Here is a 15,087-nt window from a genome sequence, read left to right as displayed (position 1 = left end):
AATCAGTAAAATAAAAATGTGTAAAGATGATGAAAATACTTTAGCTGTCATAAACTGCTTAAATCAAATTACAATGCCTTGTCACCTGGAAGAAACCTGCGATCGTGTGGATATACCTGAGTCAAGAACTGAAACTGTATTGTGATGTTCTCTATTAGGGTTTCAAGTGACTTTTGCTGTCTTACCTGCTGGGAGCCCATTACTGTGATCATGACTCTTAGGATGTCATGCACATTTTTTGCTGTGAAACCACAGCACAAGCATGCTTTCCATTTTTATGATCCAGTGCACTGAGAAAAAAATAACTACTGGTAGGTTTGGATGCTCCACAACTAGCACCCTAGTGTTTTTTTTTTTTTTTTTTACAACATCCTGCAAGATGTATCCAAAATTTTGTTTAATGCATCAACAATGAAACATCCCGTCAGGCTACATTTCCCTCAATACACATACTTATTTTATGTGAGAATCTTACTCTTATATCTCATAACATCCATGAGGCTTGTTGACAGTGAAAGACAAAATATCTATTGTCTATCATGGTCAAATAGCTAAACTCGGGTGATATGTTTTAGTCTTGACCTTCGCGAGTAATTTTCGACAGTGGTTTAGAGTGTATTTGAAGAAACGGCAAGCTTAAATCTTGGCAGCAGAGGTGCAATAAGTCTAACACAGGAATTTCCTTCTTGTTCCGTTCGCATCCGTACGCCTGCGCCCATATGGCAGGCAGATATTGTTGTTGGCTTCTGGGCGACAGCATATTATATGCTGTTATTTATGTGCTTTGGGGGGAAGACATGGCTCTTGCAAAGAGCAAAATCATATGCTTTTGCAATGGACAATTCTCTCACCCTGCATAACTCTCAAAAAAAAAGAAGTAAAAAAAAAAAAATGAGAAAAAAAAAAAACAGGTCAGCAGTGCTAAAACATGTGAAGCATCATCTACTGTAGCATAGATCAAAGTTGAGGTCTTACAAAGCTGATTGTATACACATGGTTTATAATTTTTTTCTAGATTTCTGCAAAGCATGTAGCCATGGAATTGTTTTACTGTACCAGCATTATTCAATATGTTAATTAAGTTATAGTGATATAGAGTTTGAGAAGAGGACGGCAAAATGCATATGAAACAGAATCCAACCATTGCATCCAATCCAGTTCCTCCCTTATGAGTTAAAGAATTTCTTTAAATCTCAACTGTTACTGCATTGTTGAAATGAATTAAATGAATTCTTAGGCTCATATAAATCAACCCTTGCCTCAAAATGGCATAAAGTCATACAATAACAAAGGTCTCCAAGAGAGAAACGCATGTCTGCCATATTCTACATTTTTTTTTTTTTTTTTTTTTTACTTTAAGCAACATGCATGACCAGCAGCAGTGCTAGTTAAGGCTACTTCAACTTTATCTACAGCAAATTCAGCGAGACAAACATGCATGCTAAAGCGTCACAGTTACCCCTTTAGCCCCTCAATTTAATGTTAAAAATATAGCACTGTAAATCACTGCGCTCTTGTCGTGGATGAGAAGACACCATCGTTCAGCTCTACTCATCTGTACAAATCATCTTCTGCCCACAAAAAAACTAATGGTTTCTACAGAACATCAGCTCATAAATAGTTATGGGCTCTTCTTTCCGCCGACTACATTTTAAGTTCACACTATTTTTACCAGTCTCTTCATTTAACCCTTTAAATTACTAGGCCCAGTCAGTTTCATTCTTACACACTTGCTATCTCATACTTTTTCTTATGTATATGACTGTGTATGACTCACCAAGTGACCTAAAACTGACATGAGCAAATAGAGATTGGCACTTAAACCTCCAGGAAAGCAGAATTCCCACATCAGAAGTCTACTGAACCAGCACTCAAACAGTATCACTGTAGTAACAAACTTTTTAGTAGTTACTGAAATTAAAGCTTCAAGCTCGGATTTTAAGGAGTAAGTACCAGCAGTGAGATTTGATTTAAAGAGGGAATTAATAAAATTCTTCTTCGATGAAATCTCTAGAAAACAACTTTATAGACTTTCTATATAGACTTAATTAATTTCTTCAACTTTCTAAAGTCAATTGTAAAATATTACAGAATATTGCAAACAATTGCAAATGATTACATTCTTTATACATTACAGCTGATCACAGTAAAACTGATAGGAACAGTATAAAGTTATCAGCTTAGAATTTGTGAGTATGGCTATGAAGGAATAAGGGGCTAAAAAGTAACAATGAGTTCAAAAGTAGATTCATCATTCATTCATCATTCACCTTTGAGAGCAGGAAGTCTAATACATTTTATTACAAGTCTTTACCATCTTCAGTCAAGATAGTTTACAGTAGTTTTGAAACTTAATACACCTACGTCGGTTCCTCCAATATGGGCATATCTTCAAGTTCTATGGCTTGCTTGAACCAAGGTGGCTTCGCTTCAACAGGCAGCTTCTCTGAAAAAAGTTTGAATGATAAAACCAGTTTCAGTGTTTCAAGAATTATTATAGCTGTTGCTAATAGACAAGAGTCTAGATAACTCTAAATGTGATAGGGTATTTTAGTCAAATCATATCACACATCAGATGTTTACACTGCATCCAGAAATTATTTACAGTGCTTCACTTTTTCCACATTTGGTTATGTTACAGCCTTATTCCAAAATGGATTAAATTCATTATTTTCCTCAAAATTCTACAAACAATACCCAATAATGACAATGTGAAAGAAGTTTGTTTGGAAGCTTTTCAGATTTATTAAAAATGAAAAACAAATAAATCACACATTCACAGCCTTTGCCTTTGGTCCCAATGAGCACAGTGGCCTCCATCATCTATAAATGAAAGAAGTTTGGAACCACCAGGACTCTTCCTAGAGCCGGCCGGCTGGAAAAACTGAGCAATAGGGGAGAAGGACCTTAGTCAGGGAGGTGACCAAGAACCTGATGGTCACACTGAAAGAGCTCCAGCATTTCTTTATTGAGAGAAGAGAACTTTCCAGAAGAACAACCATCTTTGCAGCACTTCACCTATCAGGCCTGCTTTGGTAGAGTGGACAAACGGAAGCAACTCCTCAGTAAAAGGCACATGACAGCCCACCTGGAGTTGAAGTGAGAAGCAAAGATTGAGCTCTTTTGCCTGAATGCCAAGCGTCATGTCTGGAGGAAACTAGGCACCACTCATCACCAGGCCAATACCATCCCTAGAGTGAAGTATGGTGGTGGCAGCATCATGCTTTGGGAATGTTTTTCAGCAGCAGGAACTGGGAGACAATTCAGGATCGAGGGAAAGATGAATGCAGCAATGTACAGAGACATCCTTGATGAAAACCTACTCTAGAGTGCTCTGGACCTCAGACTGGGCTGACGGATCATCTTCCAACAGGACAACGACTTAAGCACACAGCCAAGATAACAAAGGAGTGGCTACGGGACGACTCTGTGAATGTCCTTGAGTGACCCAGACAGAGCCCAGACTTGAACCCATTTGAACATCTCTGGAGAGCTCTGAAATGGGCTGTGTATCGAAGCTCTCCATCCAACCTGATGGAGCTTGAGAGGTTCTGCAAAGAAGAATGGGAGAAACTGCCCAAAAATACATGTGCCATGCTTGTAGCATCATAGTCAAAAAAACTTAGGGCTATAACTGGTGCCAAAAGTGCTTCAACAAAGTATTGAGCAATGGCTGTGAATACTTATGCACGTGTGATTTATTTTTTTTCTTCATGTTTTATCTTTAATAAAGATTTCAAACAGAATTGTTTTTTCATGTTGTCATTATAGGGTATTGTTTGTAGAATTTGGAGTAAAATAATTAATTGAATCTATTTTTAAATAAGGCTGTAACATTACCAAAATGTAGAAAAAGTGAACCGCTGTGAATACTATTCGGATGCACTGTATTAGGTACAAGCAGGGTAAATGCAACACTGTTTACCTGCAGGCTTGTAGCAGGGAACAGGAACCAGACAGTCTTCCTTTATGTGTGGCTTGGTGATAGGATTGCAACCGCCAGCATGCAGCCCTCTGTGATCAATGCACAGAACCACTCTATAACGCAGGCCCTGTCCACAAGTTACTGTGCACTGGTAATGAGACACACACACACACACACACACACACACACACACACACACACACACACACACACACACACACACACACACACACACACACACACACACACACACACAGAGAGAGAGACTGACTTAATGCACATATAACCAAACAAGCCCTATTAAAATGTCACTGCAAGCTACTCATTACATAGTCACATTACATACAGACACATGCTGTCTAAAGGGTTAAAAGGTGAGCTCTCAGCAGGATCGGTTTAAAAGCTAAAGAATGACTAAAAGACACTATAAAACTTAGCAATGTTAATTGACTTTATTGTTCCACATCTAAGTTATTTGTTATGAATAAAATAATGAGGTCTTTAGTATTAGCTTAGCATTTAAAGTCACCTGTTTATGTTTTTGCAAGGGTCACATAAATAGTGACAATCCACAAAATTGCCTTGTAAGAAAAGAAGCAGAAGTGCGCTTGAAGTAAAGGTAATATCATCTTACACCTGCTAAAAAGGTGTTGTGAAAAAAACAAGTTAGGTAGATTTTGGAGGAAAATGGTTAAAGATCAACTTGCCACAGTTTGGTGATGTTCCGACCATGTCAGGCTGTGCATTAAATTATGGCCACGAATGTTGCAAAAGAGCATATACATAAAAATGACTTGTGCCCAAGCAAAATGGCAACACACTAATCTGAACCAATAACTTATGCCTGTGTTGGTAAAAAAAAAATGCCCCTTATATTATTAACTGCGGAATGACTAAGTCAGCTAATAAGTCAGGAAATGTGCAAAAATTCTGCTGTTCTAGCATTATAAAAATAAACAAGTCAGCAGTTGTAAATGCTACTCCATCATTATAGAATGATTATGCCACTAAAGTAACATGAGTTACATACATTAGGTAAGGTTTGCATCATGTATATTATTATGTCTGAAAACCACAAAGCAGATGCTGGCATCTGATATGCACAATGTAGTAATTATAGCTTCTTTACTGATAACATGAAAATAGAACCATTTTCCATGTTAAAAAAAATGAAGAAACCTAAACACTCTGGATACTTCTAAAATACTTTTGAAAAATATCTTTAGCCAATACAAGCTTTAAAAAAAAAAAAGATTTAAAAAGAAGAATTGTCAGGGGAAACAAAATCCCAATGAAGGCCGCAAATCTGGGTTAATTAATTCTTGGTTATTTTGTTTTGAAAGGAAATTTACTCTTGAAACAGAGAAAAAACAACAACCGCAAGATATTCAAACGTGGTTCTGATCATGTGGAACGTATACTCAGCTCCTTTATTTTAGAATAAGCTAATAAAGCATATCATGTTTTTGTTCTCAATAATGTCACACAGAATGTTTGCCTTGTTTTGATCCTAGATTGAACTTTTGTTAATCTTTTGAAGAGCAAAGGTGGGAAGTAATGAAGTACAAATTCTTCGTTACAGTATTTAAGTAGATTTTTGTTGGTATCAGTACTTTTCTTCACTACTTTATTTTTGGACAACTTTTTACTTTTACTCATTAAATTTTTTACATAAATAGCTGTACTTTCTACTTCTTACATTTTCATATCATTTTACTTTACTGTGCTGTAATGTATATGTTTGAATTCATCCCAAAGTTGTTCATTAAGGTTGAGGTCAGAGCTATAAAGCAGGACAACCAAGAGAAAATTTAAGGCTACTGCTTCCAAAGACAGCCATACACAATTTTTTGGTAGAAGTTTGGGAAAGAAACCAATAATGCTGGAAATGTCAGATGTCCTAATAAAGTTGTCCATACATTATTGTTGTCCATACAGTATACATATAATTTAGTTGGTGCTTCTTGCATACAATGCTACATGAGTTAAATAATGGAGTAGAGTACATTTTTTTAAATCTTTTTTTTCTCCTTTGAATAATTAACACATTACTAGTGATGAATGAAGACTGGGTTCAGAGATATATTAACAGATAATGTGATAAAAAAAAATATGAGTTGCAGGAAATTTGGGATATTTAACATTTACCATGAGGCCAAGCTGTTACAGGCTTTTAACATGGACCAGAACAAAACCCAAGGGGGAGCAATTAAGTTCTTGGTACAATAAGGTGCTATAATGACTATTTCTGTTCAAGGGAAATATGTGCTAGACCGTGGGAAAAATCTATCGGGACACAAACTTCTTTCATTACATCTACAAGATCACTCTGTGCAGGTCCTTAGAATTAATTTCCCTTACCATGTGTATTATATATTTATGCCTTATGGATGTTAATTTAGATGTAATTGTGTTAAGTGCCTTTTATAGCAGTTCACCACAAGTCCAGCTAGAAACCAAACAGGATATTCCCATTTAGTTCATGATAAATAATACACCAGATTAAACACAGCCCCCTGAATATAAGAATAGTCAATATTTACATGTTAAAATAATTTTACAGGTAGGTTGATTTAGTGATATTTATAGCTATATTCAGAAATGATATATGCTGCATGTTATGAGGATTTAATGCAGAAATTGAGCACATCTGCAATTATAATTCAAACATAAATTCAGACCTATTTGTATGTTTTTTCAGTTACTTGTGATTCAGACATTTAAATTACATAAATGTTTCTTTTAAGTGAGTGACATTATTAATCCGTTCAATGTTACTACTATATGCCACAATCAAAGTTTTTTGTTTCAGATGATAAATACACTTAAAAGAAACCTATGGAATTCGGAAAACAGCATCCAAATGCAAAGATGTTGATTATACAGAAGAAGAAAACTTTGAAGTGGATACATTTATGAACCAAGTCAGCAGTGCTCAGTGCTTAAACAGGCTCTCCTTTAAACCACAGGCATATTTTCTTTGTAAGAGCCCACAGTGAATTCAGTGGCATTAATGGTATTACTTGAATGCTGTAAAACATCCCATGCACTTATTATAATTTCATGAGCTTGATTAACTTATTTTTACATATTTATATACTTTTTGCTCCTGTGCTTCTAGTTCACCAGACAGAAAAACTGATGTCCTAGATCATGTACAACTTGATAAGCTGCTAAATAATGCTAAATAAGTATAATAAATAGTTTTTTCTTATTATTAAAAAGAAGTTTTTCAATAAATTGCCAATGTATAGTTGAGAATAGAACTAAATAAATTTTAATTACCGGTGACCATTCCTGTGCAATCCATGTGGGACAGTCGAAAGTGTTGCACGATTGCACAATGGATGCCTTGGATGCGTACAGACACTTCCATTCATCCGTGGGAGTGATGTTTCCCTGCAAGTCTTCTTCCACACATGAGACGGAACGACTTTGAACTCCCCCACCGCAGGATGTAGAACAGGCAGTCCATGGGCTGCTCTCCCATCTCACATTAGAGATTTCAGAGTTTAAATGAAACTTTTAATTTTTAGTTTGATGTTAGTAATAAACACATTACATTTTTCAAAATCACAGTGGTGCTTTAGAAATTAAATCAAAGAGCAAGCAATATTGGCATGCGCAAGAAAGCCTGAATTCCCCCAAGCAGTTCACTTCTGATTTGCTGAAAGGCCATACTGCAGCCTCACTGGCTTAAAGCATCTGCACTGACTACTGCAAGAGGACTGAAAGCCTTCACTGTCTCAGTCTGGCTTTAGGCCCAGTGAGTGCTTCATTGAAATAGAATGTGAAACCTCTGGCTCTCTGCTTTTGTGGAAGAGAACTTGAAATGTTACTCTGCAAAGACACGGATTGAGGTGAACTAGAAAGCTGGCCAGGAGTGAAAAGTTTTGGGCAGGCCAAGGAAAAAGTGCAGCAAAAAAACCTAAGTGGAAGTCAAAGTGCATACCGAGGCAGTGGGTGGTAGAGGTCATAGGGCATTATTTGCTTGTAGCCATCACTAGAAATTGGACAATGTGACATACACACACACACACACACACACACACACACACACACACACACACACACACACACACACACACACACACAAAACAATGACATTTGGGTTAGATATAATCCACAGATGCCAAGATTAATTAAACGATAAAGAACAGTTAATCATCTGAACCAGATTGTGTAACAGTTTTAATTGCCCACCTAACAGGACAAGGGTCCATGTTGCACTCCTGCAGTCTGGGTTTGAGCTTGACATTCTCAGGGTAATAATGGCAATACTGGTCCACCACCACACGATTACTACGCAGGTCAAAGCACTCTGCTGAAGTCAGCTGATACCCTGGGTACATAATAAATTAGGTGAATTTGCAGAACTCACAAGAAAAAAAAAATGTTTATATAAATTCAAAGCTTTTTTTTTTACCACCACCACAAGTTACAGAACAGGGGAAGAAGTCGGTCTCTCTCCACCGATGAATAATCGGCTGGTAATAGATAAACTGCACCACACTGTCTACACCGCTGGCATAACGAACCTGTTTAAATGAAGTTAAAGATTGAAAAAAAAAAGAAATGATTTAGTATGTGTCAGAATAATACACAACATCTCAAACCTATATAAAATGATTATTTGCAAACCTCGCAAGCATGTAGAAATACAATAATGACATCAGTTCTTGGGAAACAACAACTCGGAACACAATTACTGACAAATGTCTTCAATTTCTTGTAGAAAAATAGACAAAGTATGCCTGGTTTCCATAATGTGCAGTTCCACTGAACCCAATTAGTTATGACGGGCTGCAATTCTTTATTTTATTTATTTATTTTTTTGAAAAGAGGCTCACCACTGTATCATAAGTTCGACAGTGGGAGCAAGCACCTCGATTCCTGAAGAGATTTTTGTTTTGTTTGTGACTTGATTTGAGAATAAGTGTTTGAAGAGATAGAAAAGGAAAAAAAGCTATGGTATAGCGATAAATTCACATGCTCATATTATGAATAACAGTGTTCAGCCATTGTTGTATGCAGTAATAACAATATCAGCTGCACAAACAAAACATGGACCAGCCTTATCGCATATGCATAATGGATATGTGAAAAAAATCTCCTTTGGAAGCATTACTTTGTGATCAGAAATTACAAAGCTAGTATTATCTTAAGGCTTGCTGTCATCCATCAAAAGAGTGAGCCAATCACACTATCGCTGAGGGGGGTTAAGATGTGCCGGTGCTTTGAGTGATGCTCATGAAGCCTGGGATTTGGCACAAAGCCAGCAGGACCCCTGCTCTATAAACACTCATGCTTTTGAAGTACATTCTCCCATTACGGACAGCTTGAATGGCTGTGGTTACAATGCCACGAGTCTCTGATAAAGACACCTGGTATTAATTTAACTTTAGTTAACAGACTTTAGTTACACCATGTTGCCAGTGCATAATGTACTAAATAGGTTCAGGCTATCACTGTCACACTCTCAGAGAATCTAAGGTTTGTTTTCACCTTCTTGTCACCTAGAAAAGCTCAATAGTGTTAAGACTCAAACATTAACAGAGTTCTGTTCTTTTCTAGTTCATGACCAAGCGTAAATAAACTTCCGAGACCTTTCACATTCTTTAGAAGTGACAGAAGTGTTTTATCGAATGGTAAGATATCACTCCCCATACATCCTTACTGAGCCAGGCCTGGAGCTGGGTAAAACACCCACCATCTCAAAAAATTCATCCCCTAATAAAGCCATGTATTGAACGCTGGCCAAACCCCCCACTTGAATGTGTAAGCTTCCTCTCAGACCCCTTTTTAGTCCCAGATGGGTTGTGTCACAAGCCATTTGAGAATTTTTGGATCTTAATCATTTATTGGTTAAGAAGAATGAAATTCAAACCATCAAGGAGATTTCAAAGTCATTTTTTTCATGCCAGGAACGGTACACTAGAGACTGGTATACAGAGTCGCATTTTATGTCAATTACATTTACATGGGAAATAAATTTTCAAATACTTACAAAGTTTTCATAAAATGATTTCCAGGAAAGGGTAGGTAAAAACAATGCGTGAATAGTGGAGAACGGGTTACAGGAACTGAACAAGTCACACATTTATTTACAATGGAATCTCTGTCTGGCTTGTTTTAATGACTTTTTATTCCACTTTTCTCAGCTTTCCCAAAAAGGTTTGTGATATGAGCTGGCAATCTTCCTGGTATCAAATTAGAAAATTAGGCATTTACTGCTTCTCAGATTTCTGTCTCCAACATTCCTATTTATTGTGTTATTTCGGATGAATTTTAGAGGGAAGAGAATTGTTTTTTCTGGCATTTTCCAACTGCTGGCTGCTTCATTTCAAATTGGCTATTCCATTAAGTCCATGACAGCCAGCACATTAATCTAGGGAGCTACTTAACAAACTGGGTAAAAGCAGAGGCGTAATAATTGTTGGGTGGCTGTCGGCCAGGAATCTAATTTGTTTCTAAAGGGAGTTAGGGGTGAGTTCACCAGAGAACTCCAACGTGATAAGGGAAACTCATAATTATCCATGGTACTGTATGCTTGCTCCATTTCTGAGATCTTGCATGTGCCTCATTCTGGCAAAGCATACAGTATTTGTTAAAAGATTTATTTATCTAAAAATGAGCATTAAATAGGGAATGTAAAAATTTATACTAAACCTGAATAACAGTGACTAGAACAGTAGCTTTTTCAAATACAGAAGATGCAATACTATATAGACTGATTAGTGCCTTACTTTGATGGTAAAGTCAGCCTCTAGTGGCCCGACGATTTTAAGGATCTCCTTGTCAGTGAGCTTCTGGAAGTCAATGATTGTGTTCTGTAAGATGTATTGCTTGGTTCCATCCAGAGAAAGCTCCCCCTTTATCCCCTGCAAGGTCTTACTCTCCAGATCTAGAAACAAAATCAACAATCTACTGATGGCAACAATGTGTCAAATGTTTGGCTCATGCAAAATCTACACAGCTTTAGCAGTATGCATCACCCTATATTACATGAATATAAATTCTATAATTGAATCTCTTACTCTCTCACTTTCATTAGCATAATCAGAATTAGAAACAGAAAGAGATAAACATAAACAATTCCTCTCTCCATTAAAGTAAAAACGGGAAGAAAATGCATTCTGATTGCATTCTGACATCGTTCAGATGTACTAAGCAGTTTGTGCCCATTTTCAGGCATAACTTTGAACCTTGCATTTTATGTACTTCAATTGAGTGCAAGCAAATGTGCTCATGGCAGCATGCAAAGTCCACTTCTCTCCCTTCTAAACTTTTATTCGAGCAACAAGTCCTCACTACAAGAAAGCACAGAGAAATAGAAAGCAAAGCTGATCATGTGTTCCTTCTTACCTTAACTGCCTCGTATAAATTGTCATGCATGTTGTATCGAACTGTCTAGTCAGTGTTGCCAGGTGTGTGGTTTTCCCCTAAAAGCTTTTAAACTGCCAGCATGGGTTATTTATTCTCACCGATATTTTTATTTTATGACAAAATGTGCAAAATTACAAGATCAGTTTATGACCCTGGTGAAAGAAACTATGTGCTTTACTAGCTTAATAATTTTATCACACAGATCTGGTAACCGTTATCATACATCACAGACACTTGCATCAATTTCCCCATGTCTACCGAACAAACTAGACACATTAAGCATTTTTTTTAAGACTCTTTGACACTTTCCCAATGTTAAAGAAACTACACACAAGCACAGGAAATATCAAATAGAGTTTATATTGCAGACATTCAATATGACACATATTCTGTACCTAGACACCTTTTCATTAAAACCAATCAGTAATAAAATGATCTATCAGCAATAATAATAATACTTACTAGTTCTGAGACAAAACTCAATTTTAAAAGAGTGAATTTAACTTTATAGAAGTGATTGAATTAGCATTTTCTCTTTGGTTCTTTACAGCTGCCCACAGCACTTTTAGAACGTTCACACCTTAAACTGTGTCTCAAGCAAAGTGCATTTAAATTCCAAGAGTGATCAACTACCACAATGTTTAACTTTGTCATAAACAGGACATACACCTCTGGACTTCTACCTTTGTTATTTAGCACACGGATTAAAAAGACAACAAATCTTTGTACTAGTAAAGATTTTGCTTGGCTTTGTTCTGTCTGGGCTTTTCCAGGCAATGGCAGATCACTTGAAGTGTGTATTGCTTTGCTCCCTTCACAACATGACCCGAAGTCAACCTTCGATTTATGGGGTCTTGTCTTAATCCAGTGTGGACATTTACAAAATACCAAGTGGGAACAAAAACCCTCCAAGAGTGTCAGCTGTTGCCAACAGCCAGCTGGTTACTATTTAGTTGCCCGCAGTGAGAAACCTGCCAAAATGTGTTCATGAGAAAAGCAACGTTGCTGCATCTTCAGAAAGAAACTTTTCACTGGCTGTGATGAGAATAATGAAAGGATGGAAGACATTTGTTTTAGATTTTATGCCATATTATGCGGATGGCTGCCAACATCTTGATATCATTGATACAATCCTTGAACGTCTTTGAATGCAAGTGAACTGCAATGTAAAATGAACTCTCTCTTTCTAAACTGGTGTTACCAATTGGGGGTGAATGACTTGAACTATTGGTGAACAACATCGCAAATCATAAATTGGTATTAAAATGAAAACTCCCTATTATATAAATCTCTTGAATTTATCAGTAGCATGTCACACAGTTTTTACATTTTCCTAAGAGCCATCTGCAACATTTGCTCATTCACTGCTTCTAGCTGTTTAAAATGTCTCTATTTATCGCCAAAAAGTTCACCATGGAGTACCCTCTTTCTTACGCTGCATTTACACATATGCAACATGATTATTTGAAAAGAACTCTTTATCTTCTCAGTTCTAAATGGAAGCCCTGAACCTACCAAGACTTACACAAGTGATCCGGGCCTTTCAGAACCAAGCGCACATGACGACTTCCATAAGGAATAACAATCACAGTGTCCTCAGCTGGGGGAAAGAGAAAAAAAAGCAGGAAGGAATGATTAAAGGAAACTCAAAGCTTTTCATTGCAGTCAGATGTGATCATTAAAGTGATCTAAGCTGAGCAGGAACACTTGAGTAAAACCAAGAACAATAGAAAACAAAACGAATACTATGTGCGATGACTGGAATATGACTGTTATGCCGCTTGCTGTTTAATAGGGTCGGCTTGGCTTGGATACATGTTCCATTATAGTTATAATCAACTAAAAAAAGAAACACAAGTGATTTTGTGGCTTTACATTTAATCCATTGACTATTTCCTACTCACAATGATGCAGTTCAAATAGTGACATCAAACATCATAAAAATGAAACTGTATAAAATGCATCAAGTAGCAGAAAGTATGGACCTAAATTATGGCAGAAAGTTTGAATCCTCTTGATAACGCATTACAGTGTACATTTGCATAGAGACAGCATGTGCAGATGTGCAGTGCAGGTGCACCAGGGTTTAAATTAATCACAGCTGTTAGTTACAGAAAAAAAGTAATTCCTAAATAGCATGTACAAGCAAAGCTATTATTTAAACAGTGTGTCAAGCCGTTCAAAACATGCAATGGATATCATTGAACAATTTATACAGTACTGTACACATCTTTGGCACATGGAAAGACAATTTGCAAAGCCGGGATGCTTTTAAAAAGAAAGTAATTAAAAGATTTGAAATAGCTGAAAAAATCATAATACTACAAAGGATCATGTGGGGGAATATACATTTGCTTACACATTATAAAACACTGGAGTTGCAAAACCTTTCTAAAATCAGAGTGTAATGTTGCTTGTTGTCCTGCCAGAATCTTGAATGCCAATAACGAGAAACCAGTATGAAATGAACGTCTTTTTGACATTATTAAACAACATGATCCATTCACATTCTATAGCATTGATGGACAAATCAACGAAGCAGCAAAACTCCCTTTTTCCATAATTTCTTAATTAAGGTTAAAATATATTTCCACACAGTGTCTGCTGCTGTTGTAAAAGTTAAACAAATACAAATGCAGGATATCACTAGATAATTGACTGACTTTGTAATAAAGAAAAACAACTTTATCCTTACTCTTCCCACTGGCGTGTTGGGATTTGTAGTGCCCTCTCACAAGTCTGCAAGAGGATCCATCTCCATTGCAAACTCCACAATTATCTTCTTTAGCAGTGCTTCCTAACTCATGATCACAGCCAACAATCTGCCAAAAGAAAAAAAAATCTCACAGACTGGATTTCATCCATACTTTCCATTTGTTGTGTTTTCTACTGTTTTAAATTGATTATGTTTTACAATTCAGTATTTTTTTTAAAATAAAAGTATGATCCAAATGGAAATAAGTAGCTTCAGTCCTTGTTTGGATGTGTGACATGCTAGCACTCATAGCGTTCTTTATTTTTCACCATACAGCTTGAAAACCAAAGCATAACACGGTTATTTTGAATCATGCCATTAGACATGTAACATTGTAAATACATATTCAAAATGACTGGAGCTGTCTGTGAAGACCAAAACAACAAAAAACTTGTCTTCGTTCAAGCACACAGCATAGAAAACACATTCTGACACTGCAAAAATCAGTGTTTTTATGCCTATGGCACTGCTGGAGATTCTAAAGATTATTAAAGAGGTTTACAGATAGTATGCAAACCTGACAGGCTCCACTGATGCACATATCCAAAGATTCTGTGTAGCACCGAGTTCCATCTAACACCTTTGGTGCCAGCTCTACGACTAGGTCTGTGCCTTTAGCCTTGCATTTGAGGGCACATGGATTTTCAGGGTCATTGTCCACTGGCAGCCACTCGTGGTAGCGACCCTGGTAGCGCACATCAGCGTGGGCTGAACACTGCTGAGCACGGAAATCTCCGGAATCTGCTGGACAGTCCTGAGAAAAAAGCGTTTAGCATAGGAGGAAGAAAGACTTAGTACATTCTTAAACACAAGACAACATTCGGCTTTACATTCTGACTCTGCATGTAAACAAACCTATTTAAAAATGTTTTACTCACCACGTTGCTGCATGTGCGATATTTGATATTCTGCCCCTCACAGGCCCTGCAATGGCGAGAAGATAACTCAATCTGATATTCACTTAACAAAGCATCTACTGATCAAAGCCATCCAGTCTACATTCTCTTTATCTCTTTCAGCT

General features: G+C 36.9%; 1 protein-coding gene across 5 annotated transcripts in view; it reads right to left on the bottom strand.

The window, feature by feature from the left end:
* Positions 1-15,087, bottom strand: part of LOC310726569 (ADAMTS-like protein 1) — a 110,030-nt gene that overhangs the window by 14,806 nt on the left and 80,137 nt on the right. For all 5 annotated transcript variants that reach the window (XR_014533793.1, XM_083542289.1, XM_083542291.1 and 2 more), the window contains 11 exons: positions 14,945-14,990; positions 14,584-14,820; positions 14,007-14,133; positions 12,837-12,911; positions 10,672-10,829; positions 8,352-8,463; positions 8,129-8,267; positions 7,878-7,928; positions 7,211-7,415; positions 3,926-4,073; positions 2,365-2,446 (listed from right to left, as the gene is read on the bottom strand). Coding sequence is in view for 4 of the 5 variants with exons in the window: in XM_083542289.1 (XP_083398415.1) it covers positions 2,365-2,446; positions 3,926-4,073; positions 7,211-7,415; positions 7,878-7,928; positions 8,129-8,267; positions 8,352-8,463; positions 10,672-10,829; positions 12,837-12,911; positions 14,007-14,133; positions 14,584-14,820; positions 14,945-14,990 (1,380 nt within the window). In the remaining variant the exon portion in view is untranslated. The remainder of the gene's footprint in view (positions 1-2,364; positions 2,447-3,925; positions 4,074-7,210; positions 7,416-7,877; positions 7,929-8,128; positions 8,268-8,351; positions 8,464-10,671; positions 10,830-12,836; positions 12,912-14,006; positions 14,134-14,583; positions 14,821-14,944; positions 14,991-15,087) is intronic.

The sequence above is a fragment of the Silurus aristotelis genome (assembly GCF_946808225.1).
Source record: "Silurus aristotelis genome assembly, chromosome: 5".
Classification (NCBI taxonomy): domain Eukaryota; kingdom Metazoa; phylum Chordata; class Actinopteri; order Siluriformes; family Siluridae; genus Silurus; species Silurus aristotelis.
The sequence above is the reverse complement of the archived record's forward strand: the minus strand, read 5'-3'. Positions and strand labels throughout refer to the sequence as shown.